The sequence below is a fragment of the Vanessa cardui genome, chromosome 3, assembly GCF_905220365.1.
Source record: "Vanessa cardui chromosome 3, ilVanCard2.1, whole genome shotgun sequence".
NCBI classification, from domain to species: domain Eukaryota; kingdom Metazoa; phylum Arthropoda; class Insecta; order Lepidoptera; family Nymphalidae; genus Vanessa; species Vanessa cardui.
In genome coordinates this window covers 8,199,650-8,221,293 of record NC_061125.1, presented here as the reverse complement: position 1 = coordinate 8,221,293, position 21,644 = coordinate 8,199,650, and the positions used below count along the sequence as shown (strand labels likewise).

General features: G+C 30.2%; 1 protein-coding gene across 4 annotated transcripts in view; it reads right to left on the bottom strand.

The window, feature by feature from the left end:
• The window catches only part of LOC124543595 (protein TANC2), a 176,959-nt gene that overhangs the window by 116,333 nt on the left and 38,982 nt on the right, over window positions 1-21,644 (bottom strand). For 2 of the 4 annotated variants that reach the window (XM_047121844.1, XM_047121843.1), the window contains exon 1: window positions 19,095-19,355. The exons of the other annotated variants lie outside the window; for them this stretch is intronic. Coding sequence is in view for 1 of the 2 variants with exons in the window: in XM_047121843.1 (XP_046977799.1) it covers window positions 19,095-19,167 (73 nt within the window). In the remaining variant the exon portion in view is untranslated. Of the gene's footprint in view, window positions 1-19,094; window positions 19,356-21,644 lie in introns of those variants that run through there. 4 annotated transcript variants of the gene reach the window in all.

Sequence of the window (21,644 nt, the reverse complement as noted above, 5' to 3'; positions counted from 1 at the left end):
CTTCTCGGTAAGATATGAATAAAAATCACATTTTAAGAACTTGCCAATTCTGAGATTTAAAATTGTTCTGAGTCCGCATTTCTAGGTTAAATCTTTACGTATTCTTAAGATGATATCTCAAATCTCATTATCATTAATTTGTAATTTTGTTTTAAAACATTCATATAAAACACTATTATTTCGGTCAAATTTGTGCAAAAACACAATTATAATTACAATTAGAATTGCCCATTATTTAAGCTTATCTTTTTTTAACAGTAGTTAAAAATCCAAAATTAAAGCAACAAAATGGTCGATTATGATACAAATATTTAAACATAGAGTTTAAAAGCCAAGAAAATACGACATCGCCGATACCATTAAATTGGATTTAAATATCGGATATCAGCAAACAATAGGCCATTTGCCTGAGCGTACTATCACACAGACAATGGAGTAGCGGTCATCACTAATAGAAATGTTCGCGTCTGGGTTTATGCTTAAACGATTCCATGCTTTGGAAGTTTGAAATAACGGAAGGCGTTTTTTTGCAACGCAATTACAAAAGGTATTAAAAAACGTACCAAGTATATTGATTTGTTCTATATACTATAAATAATTGAACACAATGCATTAATGTTGAATTGATTAATCAACATTGTACCGTATATTCTGAATTTATTAATTACATATTATATTTTGTCTCTAAGGTTGTCAACAACTCACAGCACAAGGGCAAACCTCAGAAAAAAACGGATAACAGTGTAATATTTTTAATGAATTATCTAACAGGCATTTTAATGAAAAAACGAGAAAATAAAATTATAAATTAATATAATGTAAAATAACATTTATCAATGGATATGAGTCAATCGTTACGATCATAATAGCGTCACTTGTCACTATATTTGTCGCATGTAGGTGTCTCGGCTCGCCTTGTTTATATAGTATTTGGTAATCACGATGAATATTGCGATTAGATTAACATCTTATAACATAATCATTTAACATTTCAATTTGTTTCACATTATGGAGATACTTATTTACTTAAATTCTTGCAAATTTAAAAACAAAATGGAACGTTATATAAATTTAAATTGTAATAAAAAGACTTCGTCAGAGATGTTTTGATAACCCGTCTCGATACATTGAAGACGAGTGTTGATTTGTTCTCGTTGCGATGTTGCAACATGCGGGGCAAATGTACAAAATTGATTAACCGCTTCCTGTATTCCGTGATATTAACGGCACAACACAAGTATCGTATTAATTAAATGGCAATTTACTAGAATGCATCGTCTATAATCGAAACCGTTAAGCGCGTGGGCCATGTTTCCTAATCCATGAATGAAGCGGTCAAAGCGGTCCGCCTACACAATTTATATCAATGAAAAGTTGTAGTATCGCCAGTGTGTCTGCAAATATGGTTACAAAATGCGTCAAACTTCTGTATTGGTTTGTGCTACTTGGTCAATGAGTCGTCTTGACTAATTTCTTTTTGTTTGTGAATTACGTGTGGGTGGATCGTAAGCGTCCGAAACAATTGAAAGTGTTATTTTCCTTACTATGTTCTTGCTTCACGTTATCTCTACGATAAGTCTATGATAACGATCTGAACGCAATAAAATACAATTTTTAGCAAAATTTAGATTATTTTTATCTTATTATATATTTTATTTCTACCAAAACTTTTTTATCATATTCTATAATAATATGTAATTACTAAATGTATTTATTTATACATAACGGCAATTTTAATTATCAATGTGATAGAAGCACACAATTTTATACTAAAATATAAAAGATATATACGAAAGAATTTGTCATAAAATTTTGTTAAAAAATAAAACAATTCACCGACGTTCACTTGGTGGCTTACGAAACAGATGCAATTTGTAGAGTTTACCTGAAACAAAACAGTCCATATTAAATTTGAGTAACAACATTTCTATTTGAAATATAATGATAATAATAGTAGGGCTCTAATTATTATCGTTACGAGACGACATTACGTCGTGAAGGCTGTCATTTCAAAGCTAGTTAGCGATTCTAATTTGCTGTCTGAAATGGACACTTAAGGGGCAAATCTTGAATTAGAGTAAATAAGTTCGACAAATTACAACAATGCAGTAAATGGCTTATAGAAATAAATACAAGTTTGGATATTATCACTCGAGAATTTGCGAATGATTTGAATAAAGGCAATGATATTCTAATAAACAGATATGTTATACCCATACTAAACAACAGAAAAAAGTGTGCCGCGCCGGGGACCGTTTATTTTACATTTCGTTATAAGTAAAAAGGATAGCTTGATAGAAACCATAAATAAAAGGGATAACTAGATGTTTTAATTACGCAAAACGTATAACTATATAATTATGATGTATTATAACGTATTACTGGCATAATTATGATGAAAACGACTGAAGGCAAACGTCCCAATTAGGACGTTTTCTAGTCTTCACTTTTTGCGCGTTAATGACATATCTGTTTACTAAAATATCATTGAATAAAGGTAAAAGAGCTGTCCAGTGATTTGGAAGTTGATCTCAGATACAAAGAGCTAAAGCGTACACTTCAAGCAATGAATTAACTCAGTTGGAAGCAGTGATAGAATTTTGTTAAAGGAAATATATATTTTACAACTATAAAACTTTATTAGAACCATAAGGAATATAAATCGGATTTGAACTCGAGCGCAAACTAGAAACACATTGACCACTTGTAAGTTTGTAACTTTCACGTGTAAGCGAATCCACCAATCACGATTCTGATCAAATGGACCAAGGTGTTAATCATTTTATTACTGTCTAGAACGCTTAACGGTACTCTGTACCTTTAGCTTTATACAACATGACTTTTATAGTACTTGATGATATTTTTGTTGAAATAAATACAGATAATAAGATTGATAACGATTGTATAAAGTACATTAGATTCAATGTTATTGCTTTTATTTATGAGTTCAAAGATATTTCTCATACATTATTGAACAGTTAACATGTTTAGATACTGTGTGTAGATGCGTCTATTTACATTTACCAGCAAAAACTTTGTCTAAATTGTACAACATTTAATAAGAAATTTAATACGACCAAATACCGTAATGCAGTCTGTAAATCATAAATAAAAACTATATAAAAAAACAATCGACAGTCGTTAAAGTTCTACTTGATTGCTTTTAGGTTAGTAATTTTACTTGAAAGTCTTAAGAAAGTAATTGTAGTTGCTACCCGCAGTATAATATTATAAATTCTTTAAATACATAATTATATTGCAACATCTAATGCTTTTATTCGTATTATTTGAATAGTAATAATTATAGTAATAAATGTATAAGTTCTCGATACAAATAATATCAGGCAATATTATAGATGTCAGTTTACATCTTATCAGCTAAATAAATAAAACATTCAAATCGTTCGTATAGATTGGAATAGGCCGTCAGTTAACTGTTTCTGATTCTTCGATACCCTATTGTTGAATTGATTGGAGAAATGATACTCTCTATTGATTACGTTGCGGGAGTATTTTTGATGTAGATCTCTTCTTGAAATGGATACCTTCTAAATTTCTACCATGTCCCAACTATCAGTACTCCCGTTGTAATTATTTATACATTAATCCTTATATAAATATCACTACATAGTATAAAACAAAGTCGATTTCTCTGTCCCTATGTCCCTTTGTATGCTTAAATCTTTAAAACTACACAACAGATTTTGATGCGGTTTTTGTATTAGATAGAGTGATTCGAGAGGAAGGTTTTTGTATATAATACATAGACAATATAGTAAAGAAACCCTGATTATTTTAGAAGTTCGTAGTGTGATGTCGTAAATATATAAATTTTGTAGTATATTTACTATCAGTATTATACACAAATAGTAAATATTTGAGATAATAACGTATTATTTTTTTTATTTAACAATATGATTAATGCGATTTGAAATTGACGTAAATTTAATAGAACATTTCTTTAATATTACTTGTTATAGCAATTAAGTCAAAATTCGTGACTTATTATGTATTTCGGTGTTACGCTCGAGGCCTTTAATAAAAGCATAGTCTGATGAATGGTATACGATAGCTTAATATAGAGAACGCTTACAAAGTAACGATACATAAAATAACAATTACAAAACAATTTGTAATGAAGTATGGGAAATAAAAATTGTTAATAAAAGTTATTGATTACAATAATAAAAAATATTAAGCAATATATGTTTATTATCTGCTGGTCTAGTTTTTAGTTCATACTATGTTATCTTAATCGAACCATCTTAAAATATTATATATCTGCCATTATTTTCGTTTTAGAAATAATTTATTGAAGGATAATTATATCATTTAAAGAAATATATATGGTTTGATGCCATAAATTCATTCATAATAGAGTAATCAAAAGTTTAATGAACTAATAATTTCAATTTACAGTTCAGATTTGCTTTTGTCATTTAGGATTGCAAATCTCAAAATGGCGCTCCGTCTATAGACGACACACAGTCCGTATAATTGCTTCCGACATCGCTGTAGAACTATAATATTCTACAGTTTACCAATTACGACAACAGATTAGGCTCCTTTCACACTTTAATGCTTTCAATTTTTCATTTTCTTACTTTTATTTAAATATACCAATTTGTAGGAGAACTTTCAATCACAAGGTATTTACACCAAAGCAATATCGTATTATATGGTATACACGCCGTTCCTGCGTAGAATATAAATGAGCCACTGTAATTACAGGCACACGAGATGCATCTTGTGTCTTAATTAAGGCAATTTGTTTACAACGTTTTGCTTGCAATAGCGGGAAGAATATTATATTTACTTTAAAAAAACGGTAATTATTATTTAATCCCGATTTAGCCGATAAAAATTCACGCAAATTTGATAATAAAGAAACATATAAATACGACATAATCAGTAAATGGATTGAGAATCAATCAATTCATTGTTTACAAATGAATGTTTGTTTTGATGAAAATGTTATAAAATATATAATAGATAACGACAATTCATAATTAAACATTCAGACTGAGATATAAATCAATATAAATGAACACGAAACAAACATAGTATCTGATCCTAAGAATATTAAAGTCGAGCCGAGTAATGGGCGTATCAATCAACTAATTACATCATACTGGGCACAGCACAGGTACGCTTACGTAATATCAATTGTTATCATTAATAATAACATGTAAGATATAACTGGATGGAACTGCTTGTATGATGCAAGTACCAAGATCTTTTATAGAGTACAACAATTAATTACGCTGGTTTAGTTTTTGTGGGAGTTTAAACGATACAAGGTTTGTTTTGTGTGATATGAATTTTGGTATGTTGAATATATTTTATTATGCTGTAAGTTAGACTTTGTTTTTACGGAACACGTGTGTATGTGTGTGTGTATTTGTCGATGTGTTTCTGTTTGAATTGTGCATGTTTAGTAGGTATTTTGGATATGCCTATCTTTTGTACATCATATTGTGATTTTTATTTATATTACACATATACATAATTCGATTACTAAATAGGGATTAATTGTGGTGTCTATTTTATTCAACTGAGCACATTCTAATTTTGAGCATAGAACAAATTTGAGCAGCGTTATGGAACAAGAAATGACATAGAACTCGGTAAATGTGGAATTTTGCTAGTTTATATAAAAAAAATTTTTTTTTTATTTGAAACTTCTCACAAAAGTTAAGCCTGATCAGAAAGATAGTCTTGATAAGCTATTACGAAATAATGAAAAAGTTATAATAAGTAATTTCCATTCAAATAAAAATTAAAGGAAAATTAATAAGCGATGACTAACATATATAATGACATCATTCTTAAACTGTAAAAGTATTCCGATTTCAATTTAGCGATCGATATATTATACGCAAAAATCTTAGCAATACAATTCTTTTGATTTTTCGTATTCCGCTTGCCTTTGTTTACTTTTTTAACCAACGGATTCCGCGGTGTATTTTCGGAATCACTTTCCGATAACCATTTAAGGAATTGAATGCCTCATGAATTATCCGCTCGGTAATTTCTTTTCACTTCATTGGTTTGTCAAGATTATGACTTTAGCAAAGCAGAATGATGTAATAAATAATCTTTGCAATGTATGGATTAAATTATTATCATTTGCTGCATGGCCGATTTGAAATTTATGACATACGAGTATATATTCGTTTTTGATGAAGCGAATGGCAAAACCATCTGGACGATAGAGAACATGATTTCATAAGTTTTTATGAAATACACATATAAAATAAATCACGATCGGAATGATCATGTATTAAGATGATGGCACATAAAATGTGATGTGCAACCAATACCTAACTTAATAGTACTGCTAAATACAGTATGACATGATGATGATTTCCATGCTCGTGAATGATAATCCTCAAGCACTTTTATGTTTTTCGTCAGCTAATTTAATGTTTATAATTCATTTCGTGCTCAGTGTTGGCGGATATTATCGTGAGAAAATCTGCACGTACATGGTGGCTGTGTATCGAAGCGTGGTAAAACCATAATTAAATACTATTCCTTAAACGGAGCTTTTGGTTTAAAATATTTATAAGTCGAATTGATCCGCATAAAAAATATGTTCGCGGATTAATAGAAATAAACTTATACTGATTGATTTGAAGACGTTGATTTGGCTTTAGAAAAAAAATATAATTTAATTTATTTAGTAATAAAATAAAGCACCAACTACATATCCGGCTTAAACTTGATGATTCATCGATTGCAAAGACGACTTATTTAAACAGAAACTTGCAACATTTGACTTCTACGCGTTTTGATTTTAGAGCAAGTCCGTGAACTTCCCAAATATCACATGCAATGAATAACGCATCAAACAACGAAAACACAATTAAAAAAAAACACATATTCCAATTTTGCTGGTACCCGGAAATAAAACACGTTACTTAAATTTTACCTGAATTTAATGGAATTATGAAATCGCATCGGGCTTTTATCACTATAGGTACAATTACGATTTATATATAAGGTAATTATTATTAGCTATGCTAACTTGTACTTAGAACCTATCATATCATTAGCCTACTGCTGTCCACTACTGGACATAGCCTTCCCCAGAGCGCGCCACGTTGCTCGTTCCTCTGCTTCCCTCATCTAGCATTTTTTTTATCTGTCTCTAAATATATGCAAAATATCAACAGAAATTAATATGGCCAATATATAAGTGGCCAAAATAGGCACATATTTAAAAATTGTAAGGCGTTTATATTATAGGCTATAACGCTTGGTTAGGACAGGGAGTAAGTATTCTAAACATAGCAATATCCATTCGCACATTATACGTTCTTCCATTGACTTAGGTTCCGACAATATTTGCAGCATTCCCACGGCCGGTAAAATCTTGGCTATCGCATTCAACGGTCAATCTAATTAACTTGCTCACAATTAAATCCCGTCGCGCTGATTTAATGGTTGATCAACGTTGAACAGTGAATTGATCATGTGAAACTCGGTTAAGCAAGTTTTCATTTGGCATTTGAATCGGCTAATGTCTTTTTCGTTTTGTCCCTTTCACTGGCGTTGTTTTATATGTTTGAATTATACATACTAATGATCTTAAGATAATTTCGTTTAACTCTTAGCTTGCAATATGATGTATGAAGTACCAAAGCATAGTTCTTTAGGATTTTATTAAGGGATGAGTGTATAACAACTTCTAAACTTTTTTACCTATCAATTTTAACCTATCAACCAATTCTATGATATGTTCGATTACGACGTAACTTATTACGAGTGTATTATGCACTCAAAGATTCAATTAATCTTAATCATAGATACAAAAGAAAAATGTTTTTGAGTAGACTTCAATCTAACACCAATAATAAGAAAGGTCGCGGTGTTAATTACTAAATTTATATTTCATATGAATAGTAATTATAATCATCAAGGCATTAAGAATGTTTAGTAGTCATAAAATTGGTAAACCGTGAAGTATCACATGAGAGTTCCGTTCTGATCCCATGATTAGTATCAGCGGGTTTTGTTTTATTATTAATATTTCAATTTGATATATAAACATGGGCTATTCTCTAAAAACAGTAAAATTTTATCTTTTTTAAATGATCTAACGATAAGGCCTTTTAGAATTGCATTACCAGCAGCAGCAGTATCAGGCAGGTATGTCACTAAAACTATTTAGTTCGTCAATATGAGAACAAATGAAATACTGCTAAAAAAAAAACATTATGACTTTAAAAATAAAAGTATAAAAATGCATAAGACTTATAAGACTAAAGACGCATAAGACTCAATACTTAAAATTTTAAAAAAAGAATCCAAATTTATTCTTCTCACTTTTCTGCTTACATCACCTTCTTTTATAATATGGGCAAAATGAATACATACTTCTTTTTTTGAGAAGAATAGATCCAGGAAATTATTCGAACGATACGATATTAACTTCAACTTATATTGTAGGAGTTCCAACTGTGCCCTAATGCATTAACTGCATAATTGAACATAACACGAGTATATTATAGCAATAAAAATAACAGTTTATGTTCCTGAGTTACAATTACTTTATGACCTCTTTTAGTTCACACATAAACTTACATACATGATGTTACGAACTATAGATTGATACGATATTCAATATTAGTAAACGTTTAGATTGAATTATAGAATAAGATTTATGCTGCATTTTTTAAGACATGTTAAAAAAATCCAAGTACTAATCCAAAAACACGTTACACGATTCATAGCAGCCTAGAGATAGCTATTGGCTAAAGAAGGACAGTATAGAATTATAGCTCTTATTGATTAGAGAATAAGATCGTCAGTGTAAATACCTGTTCCTGCATGCTTGATAAAGATTGCATCAATGGGATCATAAGCTACTTTATTATCTTGCCCTAAAATAGATAACTACAGGAAATTAAACATCAAAGTACGATAAGGTATTTCGATTGATACGAAGCTGAGAAATGTGTACTATAAGACTGTTCATTATAAATATTACATGATGCATATACATGTAATGTGAGATTTAAGTGAAAATTGTTATATAAACAAGTTATGTCCAAAGTTATACAGATTATTTATACAGATTATTTACAAGATAAATTAATGGATAAGATACAATAAAGTTAATCTCACGTTGAATTCGAAAGCTATAAACTGCTATCGAGTTTAGCAACAAATATTGAAAATAGTATCCAAAACATATATTTGATATATTGTGTGAATCGTTACGAATTAAATCGAAAATAATATTTCGTTATCTTGCACAATTTGCTCCTGAATATTTACAAAACTGCTTAACGTAAACATACTTTTTTTTTAATATTATTTAATAATATTTCATGCTTTGTTAAAATATATATTTAAAACAAAACATATCATTTTGAGACTTACGAATATTGAATAAAAGAAGCTCAAGATTTAATCGACGTTAGAAATTCAACGAACAAACAAATGACATGAAATTAAAACATCCGTAGTAAATAACAACGCAGGCGACTGATTCACTTTAAAAGACCATAGAAAACGGAATGACGAATAAGCAAAGTACAATTATGTTAATAGTAAAACCTCAGGCAGTTTCAAAGTAAAAGATTCCTATTTAGATAAAACTTTACGCAATAAGTCGGTGAAAGCAAAGCAAAATGAAGGGTTTGAGATGCTTAATACTTTATACTTATTACTGAATTTCTCTACTAAAGGTCTGGGAAAATAATTTATTTTGAATAACGATAAAGTCCTTTCACACGAATGCTAGATCGTGGGGAGGCAATGAAATTGGATATCATGCTTGTTAGGAATAATGAAGACACCTTGTATTGAGCACGTGAGCTTTACAGCATCTTCTACTTTCGAATTTACCGCGACGTGTACTAAGTATTCGCCTGGTCAAGTTCATCAAATTTATGAGACAATTTCACGAGTACGTTTCTAAATATAGATCTCAATATTATATCAGAGTAAATGCAATAAATACGAGACTTTATTGCAGACTAGGTGACTTTTGTAGGTCAGTGATTCGATTACTTCTTCTTTTGAATAGGCATCTTACTCTGCTTCCGCCGCTGGAGTGATCTGCAGTGTGAAAGCGCCATTCTATTACTCGTTAACGGTGCATACGTTCAAATGCAATGTCGGCAGTCAATTTATTACGCAAAGGTATCGCTAGTTCATCTGGTATTGCTATTGGAAGTACAAATGGGGGCTTGAGAGACGATCCATTGTAGGTACCAGTTTCAAATACAATGGTTACTTTGATGATACCGTAGGAATGAAACTTCGTCAGTACAAGCTATATAAATTGTATTGAGCAATAAGTTCGAATTCGAATATATAAAAAATGTATACGCTGTTCGTATATTCGTATACATATGATATAATTAAACAACGACGTGATCCAATATCACTTTCCAAAATTCGGAATCTTCTAATAGATGCCGCCTTTTAAGTACCAAAATAAAATTTAAATGAAAAATATAGATCTTATTAAGAACTCATAAATAACAAAATCAAGTTTATCTTACTTTACTTTTCACTTTAGAGTGTGATGTTGGACTTAATCAGATGGCATAATTTCTTTTTGATCACGTTTGAGGTCAAATCGTGAATGACACCGCCAATAAAATCTATGAAGAGGCTTGTTGAAAACGAATTTATTAGCAACATATCGCATTTTAAGGAAATATTGAGTGATCACCAATCAATCTTAAAAATTTTAAGATATTTAATTGTGACACGAAATTAAGATGATTACCATAAAAGTAGAAATCAAGTCTATTAATTAGACTTAATTATTAAATTTTTTTCGAATATGTGTTCACAAATGACACCCAAGACATTTTTCATCTATAATAACCATATTTAATAATAAATCGTTAAAAGAAATCTTACCTATTTATGTAAGATATCTTGATATATTTTTATACCTCTGGATCTATCTATAGATCTAGATACAGTTTCAGAAATCATTTTTCGTTAGCCAGCTCATTAAATATAAAGCAGTAACGTTTGACACAGTTGTAATGAAGCGGATATACTGTGATAAACCAGCTATTATTGGGCATAAGACTGAGGGAAGGTGTATTTTAAAACAAGCTACCGTTATAAAAAATATTGTTGATGATGTCATTTTTTACAAATTAATATTGAATAAATATTTGCAACATACTAACTGTCATGTATAATATATTCATATGTTACGCCTACGACTAAAGATCTCGGAGGCCGTACAAGTCCAGGTCAAGAAAGCCACGTTTAATTTCCTGAACATGCTTTCGCTGAATTGGGAGGAATTGCAAAAGCTGTTTAAAAAACTATTTATTCTTGTAACGTACGATAATATTAATAGTAAGGATACAAATTTGATTGAGATACAGACGTTCTAGCCACTGTCATCTCGTTTAAGCTCAGTACTTGTAAACAAAATTCTTGGTAAAACCATTCTTTTACTTGTTTCGAAGAAATGAGCCCCTTAGCACAAAACCTATAATGTCAGAGGTTTTTTACGTAACACATCATTATGTACAACTTTCCCGATACGAAAAAATCAATGACCTTTAAATATTGAACGTTACGTCAGAAAATCGAGTGACAATTTGGTTTTGCATGGTAAAATATGATATAGTTTCGTCACCTTCGCTGTATACCTGTTCAGTTGCATCATATAAGTACTTTCAGTTTTCAACTCGAGTTTATCAATTTGCATCGCGTTATTATTATTTTTTGCGATATTTGTAAAATTGATTTAATTTTAATGAGCATATTTTTGGGGTTCCGCTTTTGAATTTCGAAGAAAGCTGTGGTAAACTCTACTACAAGACTTTTACGCACTACTGGATTTTAATATGTACTTCGGATCTTTTTATGGTATAAAACGAATTGTTTCAAATCAAATCGTTTAAGTAGAATAATTTTTCTAAGTAAATTTTTTCTTGCCATTGAGATAGAATTAAAATAGAAGCACAGATTTATCGTTGCAGTTAATTTTATAACACATAGATCTATTTCACTGCAGCAGTAAATAACACAGTACTCATTTCATAAATTATTAATAGAGAGATCAGAAGAAACAAAATTAAGTTTCATTAATCCTTACTAAATGCGAACCCTTCGATAGACAATCAATGGTTAATTGTCTTCTCCATAAATCTCTAACGTACAGAACTTATAGCTAAACAAATTGCAGTATATATGCCATGGAAAACGAGACTCTACACATATAAACACAAGAACGTTTTTATCATGATGAAAAAATAATAATAAGACAAGAGCTAGCTTTTAGATCTTTGTCCGAAGTTTAATCATAATTAATCCTCAAATTATAATGTATCTTGGACTATGTTGGAAATGTTTAATAGGACGAAATTTCTCTAGGCAACGTTTTAACATTATTTTCTTCCACAATCTTATAATAATTTAATCTAAAATTGTATTACAAATTGAATAAGTTTAGTATTCTTTAAATTAATTCAATTTAAAATCAATATAAGCGACAATTGTAAAATCAATTCCAATTTTGAATGTAAAAAAGTATTCGAACGGTATAGAATAAAAGATTTTAGAAATAATCAATTCTATTTCGAGAATGATAAAAGTAACAACAGAATCGAAACCATTTCAATTAGCGTGGGATCCGACTGCTATCACCAAGATATTTAATTTCGTCTGTGGAGCGACAGATGGCATAATGGTTCAAACGTTTGCAAGCAATTTGAATACTTATTACAATACTTTAAGGTTCAATTTTGTTCGTAGTATCGATTTTTGAAACTGCTGGTCTTTTTATGGAGTCCTTTTTTATACCATTAACAGGTAGTGATTCTTGTGATGCAACCAGTATATCTGGACCCAATTGAAATTTGGATTTGGGAAAGGTGATTTTTGTAGTTGCTTATATGTTATTGCTTTAGAAAAATTATTTAAACTATTTCGATAAGTTGTTTCCTTTTTAATTTCAATTACATATGTTGTTGATGCTGTTGTTGTTGTATGTTACATATATGTATATGTACATTTTATATTCGTGGCTGTCACATGAAATCATATAAATGAATTTTTAGTATTCTTATACATAATTTTGAATTACATTAGGCAGTGTTGTTATATGTGCGATGACAGTAAGTGTATGAACTGTATCCAATAAAAGATAATATCAATGAAGGATCAGAAACACTGGTTTATAATGATAAAAAACATTTCGTATCTTTCTTGGCCTCAATTTTTGTTTCATTTAATACAACACGAGTAAGCAAGACAGAAGGATCATTCGACACCCACGTATATGATCTTGCATCCCGCTGTTAGTTAATGATTTTGTTTTAATTATTAATATTAATGTATTCAAAATATTTTTTGTAATAATTAAACATGAAACCAAGGTTCGGTAACATTCAATGACAAACATGCTTGAATGAGTGTCATATTTGAAAGATAATTAGAAATGTGCAGTCATAAAACTAATTACCAGATGTAACATCTTATATAATCTTAACCGATGTCTCGTTTCAATGTTCACGATCGTTGTTTAAGTCAAGTTTTATGATTGAATTGACATTGTCCATTCATTTATTTTATATATTGTGTTTGTAATCGGATACGTAATATAAAGATTTGAAGGTTTAATTTATTTCACATTCAATTGAATAATGAGCAACTAATGTACTAACATGTTTCTTTTTATTAGTATCGTGTAACATTGTACGTGAAATTGATACGAAAGTAAGTTGATGTTTAGAAGTATAAAACATAAGGACAGAAGATCTACAAGTATTTCAACGGTCAAAAAAGACATATTGAAGAGAATCCATAAAAAGATCGAGCAATCGCGATCGATAAAGGAGCAAAAAACTCCCAAACGCGAACTCAAACACCTGTCTCCAACGTTCGAACCGACCCTTCTCTTATTGACCCTTTACATATTGCATGTACACAAAAAATACGTTCTTGTATATTAGGTACGACAGTTTTAACCGTTTATACTTTCGATCAATGAAGTTTGGTTTCATAACCATGTTATTGAAATAAGACTATATAATATGTACATAATATTTATTATGTACATATTATATAGTCTCGGCAAACGTAGTGTAGGACGTCCTCGGGCACGGTGGAGTGACGACTTACGCAAGACGGCTGGCAGGAGCTGGATGCGAGTAGCCCAAGAACGATTTCAGTGGCGTGTAATTGGAGAGGCCTATGTCCAGCAGAGGACGGAAATGGGCTGATGGATGGATGGATGGATGATATGTACATATTGTAAAACTAGATACATATACAGTAATTTTGATTTAATAGTTTTAGGTGCGGCTATGACATGACTACATTTCAAACAGAAATAATAAGGATTATATTTATGAAATTAATCATCTATGTTTATTTTCCCCGGAAATTACATATGTTTAAACATTTCATTCAATTTTAATCACCTATCGTACGTTTCGTACACAATGTGATATGACTTTTGACGTCCCATATATTACTTCATCAGAAACAAGATTTCTATACAACACATCTGAGTTTAGGTTCGTTGAACTACACGCTAATTTAGCGAGCAAACCACCACGTCCAGGTGTGTAATTACACCATTTATAGTTTCTAGTGTTAATTGTTGTGTTATACCGGTTTCTTGTTCTCATATTAAACCTAAATCCTTGTTTGGAAATTAAAAGGTAATTTTGAGTTGTTCCATCGCCTTATGGGAATATTTACTATTAAAAGTACTTTAAAATTTCCTGTCGGCTTTTCTATTTAAATCAACACGGTCAGTAATTTTCAACTGAAACTGGAACAGTAAGTCTTTTCTGATTTCGTACACAAATTTATAGTGCGTTATTATTGTCACTTATTATACGTGATTTTTGACGGAACCTTTTTAATTTGAAGCGTTTTTCATGTAGGTACTGTTCAGTAACATTTTACTGATGAAGACAAATTGGCAGCCAATTCAATGAATATGAGATTAGCAAAATCAACAACAGCTACAAGATCACACCTATTCAATACGGATGAAGCCACTTGTATGTTTATGTACTTTATATGTTCCACGGAACGGTGTTCAAAAAGCATAGTCAATATTAGGGAAACAATTAGTGACTTTTCCATTTTAAACTTCGGGTTGTATTTGTATTTGTTTAGGTGCCCTGTCTTCATTTGCTTCCCAAATGACTTCACCTTAAAACAATAATACTCTGATATAGAAAATTCTGTACGATCAAGATCCTTATTCTGTTTTTAAATGAATTTCTCTTATTTACATAAAACAAGTTATGTTGGACACTGTAGTTGTATTTTTTGTTTTGTATTCAATTGTTTTTAAACATTTATTTTCCAACAAATAGCGATATTTAAATTTATTATTTAATCACGTTCGTTATATCAAATGCATTGACAAAAGAGAATAATTTTTCAACGAAAACAAATAAATTGAGAGTAGGCATGATCACGAAACCTTGAAAAAAGTCCATGTGCTAAATTCGAAAGCACATCTTTATGTAATATCTAGCTATCGTATTGATATCAGCATTTGGCAAGTAACCTTACAAACGACTATTAATGTGTTTTTTTGGGTACAAATCTACATTCTCAACATCAACATTTTACAGACAATCTATTTTTTACATTATCTTTTTGGTTGTTACAGGTTAAGTCAATTCAGTATACCAGTAGTTGTACTGCTTTCACAGTTTGATATTGCTGATTATAAAATATTCTGTTTACATTTTACGGTTGCATCAGAATTATCTACATCTTTACTCGCTTTATCGAAACCGAGCATGATCGTAAAGTTACTTTTCATCGAGCCGCTATTTTAATTACTTTTAACATTTGGAATTTTTATACCAGTACCCAGTCCTTTGCTAAAATATGCACCGCCCGCATTGTATCACGGGGTTAACGATCTATCCATCCTGTCTATAAACCTTTGCATAAATTATAAAATACCTATGATCTTAATCAAAATCTCATTGACAGACCCAAATTTGTTTTTTTTTTGTTTGTTTGTTATTTTTAATATATAGCTCACCTTTGGGACTAAAATCTTAGATTAAGGCTATTACATAAAGACTCGTTAGATTGTTATATATTTTAAATTGATTTTATTAATTAAATCCATCTTGAGCATAACCGTTATATTATATTAGGAGTTAGATAAAATTAACGCAACGTTATCGCGTAGTAAGTAACTCAAGACGGTTTTCGGTTGTTTAATCTATGGAACTCCTCATCAGTGTCACCTCATTACCCTTCAAAAATCACAAAGGGTGGTGCTAAATACGCTTACAGCCGATCCTTGCAAGTTAATCAGCCGACCACACAAGATGTTCTCGCCTTTGTCCCATTAAAAAGGGTTACCAAAATTATAAAGTATAAAATGTTTAACGCAATAAAGACCTTGGTGAAGAAAGTTCAATATAATTAATACCTATAGTTTTTATTTTAATTACTTTAAGATGATTTGAGATTATTATTAAAACTAACTAAGATAATGTAAGTAAAGTAACAGCCTGTTAATTTCCCACTGCTGGGCTAAGGCCTCCACCACGCAGTTCTAATGCGGTTTGGTGGAATGCACACGTGGCAGAATTTTGATGAAACTAGCCTAATGCAGATTTCCTCACGATGTTTTCCTTCATCGCCGAGCACGAGATGCATTATAAACGCAAATTAAGCACATATATATAGTGGTGCTTGATTGGATTTGAACCAGAAATCATCAGTTAAGATGCACGAGTTCTAACGACTGGGCCATCTCAGCTGCAAGATAACGTATGGAATCAAAATACATTGATATTATAAGACATGATTGATATTGTAGGTTATGTGAAAATAACAATTGCAATATAACAATATCATTAAATAGTAACAATGTTTTCAACGTCGATACATAAATTACACTCCTTAAATGTTAAAGCTAGATTGAATATTCGAATAGTGAACATAATAATCATGAACGTTATCTATGACATGAACATACAAAGATATTGAAATATTGACACAGTTATAGGAGTAGAGGCAACACGGTCGTGCGTTCTTGAATGTTGTGTCTAACAAAAAAAGTACTTGAACAAATAGCCAGCCACTTCCAATTCGAAGTCGGCCGTCTAACATTACGATACGAAACCGACAATGAAATTTCTCTTCTAGTAAAACCACTTTTATGACAGGTAGCGTAATCTGAACCATTAAATTAATCAAAGAAAACTGCTTTTGTGTTACTATCAAAATATCCTCTTAAATCCCATTCGATGTAAGTGAAAGCTTCAAACGTTTAGCTTGGGATTATGACTCGTATTACGGCAATTTGACCGTATTTTATCTTACTTTACTTGATCAAATACGTTATTATTTTTATTGCCTTATAAAATTGGAAAGCTTTACGAAAGGTCGTCAGGTGTATTCGAATGAACAAACTGTTTTAAAATAACATTTCAATACGTATAAAATATTACATAATTATACCGTTTTTATTTTAAGCAAAACAGCAAAAATCAGTTAGAATTACCATACCTGTGTCAAAGTCATGCACGTTTTTAACAAAATAATAATACATATTATGCATTCAATCATGATAAGCGACATCAAAAACAGGTTTACACTATCCTTGAATAGTCTGCAAAGAATTTTATACAGCGAATTCTAAAAAAGGTAATAAACATTTAAAAGGCGTGAAATTGTACAGATTTAGTTTTAAAATGAACATATAACAAGATCAAGTCGCTCATAATACTTGCAAAACATAAATAAAAACAAGTAAATATACTATATTTAGACGCGTTCTACAAAAAACTCGAATTGAGGAAATACATTACAGTTATTTCCTTGGATATTTTGAATATAAATAGAGGATTTGGAATGTCTATAATTTTGTCTATGTTTGGATTACAATAACAAATTAAATAACCAATAAAGAAATACAAGTACTCATAAAGCTTTTAGTAGCTATAAACATAACTACACACGCAATGGTACGTCCTAATGCTCTTAAGGTCATTAACGAGTCCAGACAAACGAGATAGCACCATTTAGATTGTTTATATCATGTATTTGGGTCATCATGCCGTCAGCGGATTTGAAGATTAGGTTTAGTAATATTTTATATTTAAATAACGCCACTTTAAAAAATCAAATTTATAAGGATTCTCTTAGTGTACGACATGGTTTATAAAATAATTTTGTAAACAAATAATGTATGACTTTTGTATTAAGGTTTTGTCGAAAATTTCTCACTTCAATTTTTGATATTTGTCCAAATCGGTCGACATTTCTATTCTCAATTGTTTAAAAACTATTTTTTCTTTATTTTATGCATTTTGACTTTATTGTTAACAGTGCAGCGCATACCGCATAGGCAGACGAACCCACACAGTTACAATATAATGACTCCATCTCACCTATTCTAAAGCTTTGCATTAGACAGAGACAAAAGTACTGGTCCTTTTAGCCTCTGGGCAATGCAAGAAGATTGCTAGTCTTACTTTTTATTTAAATATTCTTTGCTTTTTCTTTAGAGGTAACTTTGTTTGATCGAGTTAAATGAAAAAGTTTTGTATTTGGTGTCCTATTTTTGTACGGCTGAGTCAGAATATAAAAAGCCTTTAAGATTACTCATTGATACACTCCTCCGCTTTTTAATCATTAAGTGCACGAGATGAAATGTTATGAAATAACTATAGAGAAATGAAAGAAAATGCAAATCTTTAATTATCTTCCTATAATCTTAAAAATTATTTAGAAATAATTGTGCCTTTTAAACAAGCGTAAAAGATGCCTGTTTATAAGTAACAACAAATGATTTCAAATCTATTATAATATTTGTCTCATACAATTTACTATTAGATTCGTTATCGAATTTATAAATAACAAATATGGTCTATAATTAACAATGTATCAATAAACTTTATTGTGCAGTAATCAGAACACTTGTCAATTTATTTGTCGCTCATTAATAGCTGTCTCGCCTCATCTTATCATTTAAGGCACGTAGCTTCCTCGATATTCCTATCAGCTTTGCACAAACACCTCCGTAATTCCATGGCATCAGAGTCGATTAACATTCCATATAAACATATTGTGAACAAAATTGAGACACAAAAACTCACCTAGACAGCTGAGATTAATTTTCTCATCCACGGAGTCATTATCATTAAAGTATTCCAGCTTTTTTGAATTCATGTTTCCTGCACTTAGTTAAACATTTCACTTAAAGGTCACACACTTGTCTGGCACTTCACTTACACGCACAATTTTATTCTAAGTTTTACTTAATTCAACTTGTTTATTCAAAGTTATTTACAACGGTTTTTAAAATGTCGTTCGTTGAGAGGCCGGCGCGCGCGCTGACGACTGGCACGGCCCGAATCACCGACGCGAATGAGAATGAATGAGTGACGCATGACGCTACGCACACACACACAGATCGCGCTAATCTGATTAGAGTGCCCTTTGCGATTATTGTTCTATTTTCTATAAACGTGCCGTTGTGAATGAAAGAATTATTGTTTTCCTGAACAGCCGCAGTAATACCATAAAAACTATTGTTTTAAAATGCATATTATTAATTCGCAAGCAGGCGAAATTTTGAATGAGTAAGTTTAGCAGCTTACTACCTATAGGTAGTTATTTACTTACTATATGATAATACAGTTTTTGACTCACGGCTAATTTATAAATTTAGTTTGGTTTTGCCAAAACGTTTTTTTATTTTTTATATATTGATTAATTTTTTGTTTACTTTGTTCCCTGAGACTATTTATATATTAAGCATGGCCACACGTAATATATGTAAGTACTCAAAAATGAAATTATTTTTTATAATAATTTTAATTTTAGTTCTATGATTTAGCGCTTAAGTTTTTATTATCAAGTATGTATTAATATTTATGTATTGTAGATGTATAAATAATTAAAATGAATTACAGTTAATTAGACAATAGCTATTCAAAAGCCTGCCTTCAATTAGCTAAAAATTAAGTCAATTTAATTAATTAATAGGACCTACAAAGTCAGTTAAGAAAGCGAGACAAATTAACAATTTGAATGTTAATAAAAATAGTCACTTTGAAATTGTAGACTTTACAGGAGTTTTGAAATCGTAATTTTATATTAAATGTTAAATATGAAGAAAGAATATATATATTAATTAAATAAATCATACTAGATAGTTTTATTAGGCCTAAAAAGCAATTACATATTAAAATAATGAATTAATACTACCCGTTATCATTTTGCCTATGGAAAGTGACAATGAAACAGGAATACAAATATATTTTTATTGTTGATGTTTAATAGCAATACATAATTTTATTGCTTTTACTTTTATATAAATTAGACTTTGAACGATCCGGAATCATTATACTTAGTCTTATATATTTTGAGTTACGTTGTATCAGTGGTTTTCTTATTATAAAATTAATACTGTGTATGCATAGATATTTAATTTGTACTAAATTTAAAAATAGAACAAGTTCTGTTTTTAATTATGACTATAATATAACTTGTAACTGGTATTGATGAAGTTATTCTGATGAGGCAAAGCTTATTCGTTATTCTATTCTATCTTTAAATATGAATACAGTAGTGATATTATTTATTGTATACTACCTTGTATTACCGTGTCCTAATGAAAAGGTCAGTGAATTAGTGTATTACAGGCGCAAGATGCTTAACTTTTTAGTTTGAATGCTTGAAGTTCCATTAGGGATTTGAAGAATAGTTAGTGTTTCTTAAAGAATTAATGTCTGTAGGTGGTCACCGCTTATCAAGTATTCCGATTGCTTGTCAGTCTTACAAATAAAAAAATAAGCGATGAAAATACCTAACGAGTTACATTTAAGCGTTATTCATATTCAATCTATATGTCAAAACGTGTGAAAGTCCATGTTTAAAATAAAATTAACCGGTATTGTTACTTCTATAAATAGTAACCATGAGTTAAGCATGAAAAATCTTTCAATGAATAATAGTCTTTAAAATTAAAGCAATAGAGACTATAAGGTCTATTTTTACGTTCGTGTACGTGAGGGATGGTATTGTGAATTGATCTGCCACGTTCTGAGAACAATGAGGTACAATGGGTCATACAGAGATACATATCAACCGTCATAGCTCTTATACTATTGAATTAAGAACTATTTTTCAAAACTAGTTTGTAATAGGGCCCGACCCTTTCGCAAGTAATAATTTGTGCCACACATTTGCACGCAATCATTTTAATGTTCAGCGTTCGTAATTTAAAAATGCTAATTACGATGGATAAATTATATTTCTATAAAATTACTGATTCAAACTAGATCATATATTGATATATGACTATATTAATGTAATTTATTTTATATAATAAAGTACATATTAAAATATAATGAATTAAAAGATTTAAATGAACTTAAAATAAGTCTTGAACCGAATGTTAAATTTCCTTAGTGCCGTTGTTTCTTTTAACAAAAAAAAAAGTAAAATGAATGACAGAACATCAATGATTAAAAGGGTTCAGCTAAAAAAACAACTAAATATAAAAAGATATTATTTTTTAAACCAATACATTCCTTAAAGCATGCCGCGTTTTATAATTTACACTAATTAAATATTGAAACTTTTGTCACAAGAAAAGAATATGATATTCATAATTGATTGGATATCACGTCGTTAATACA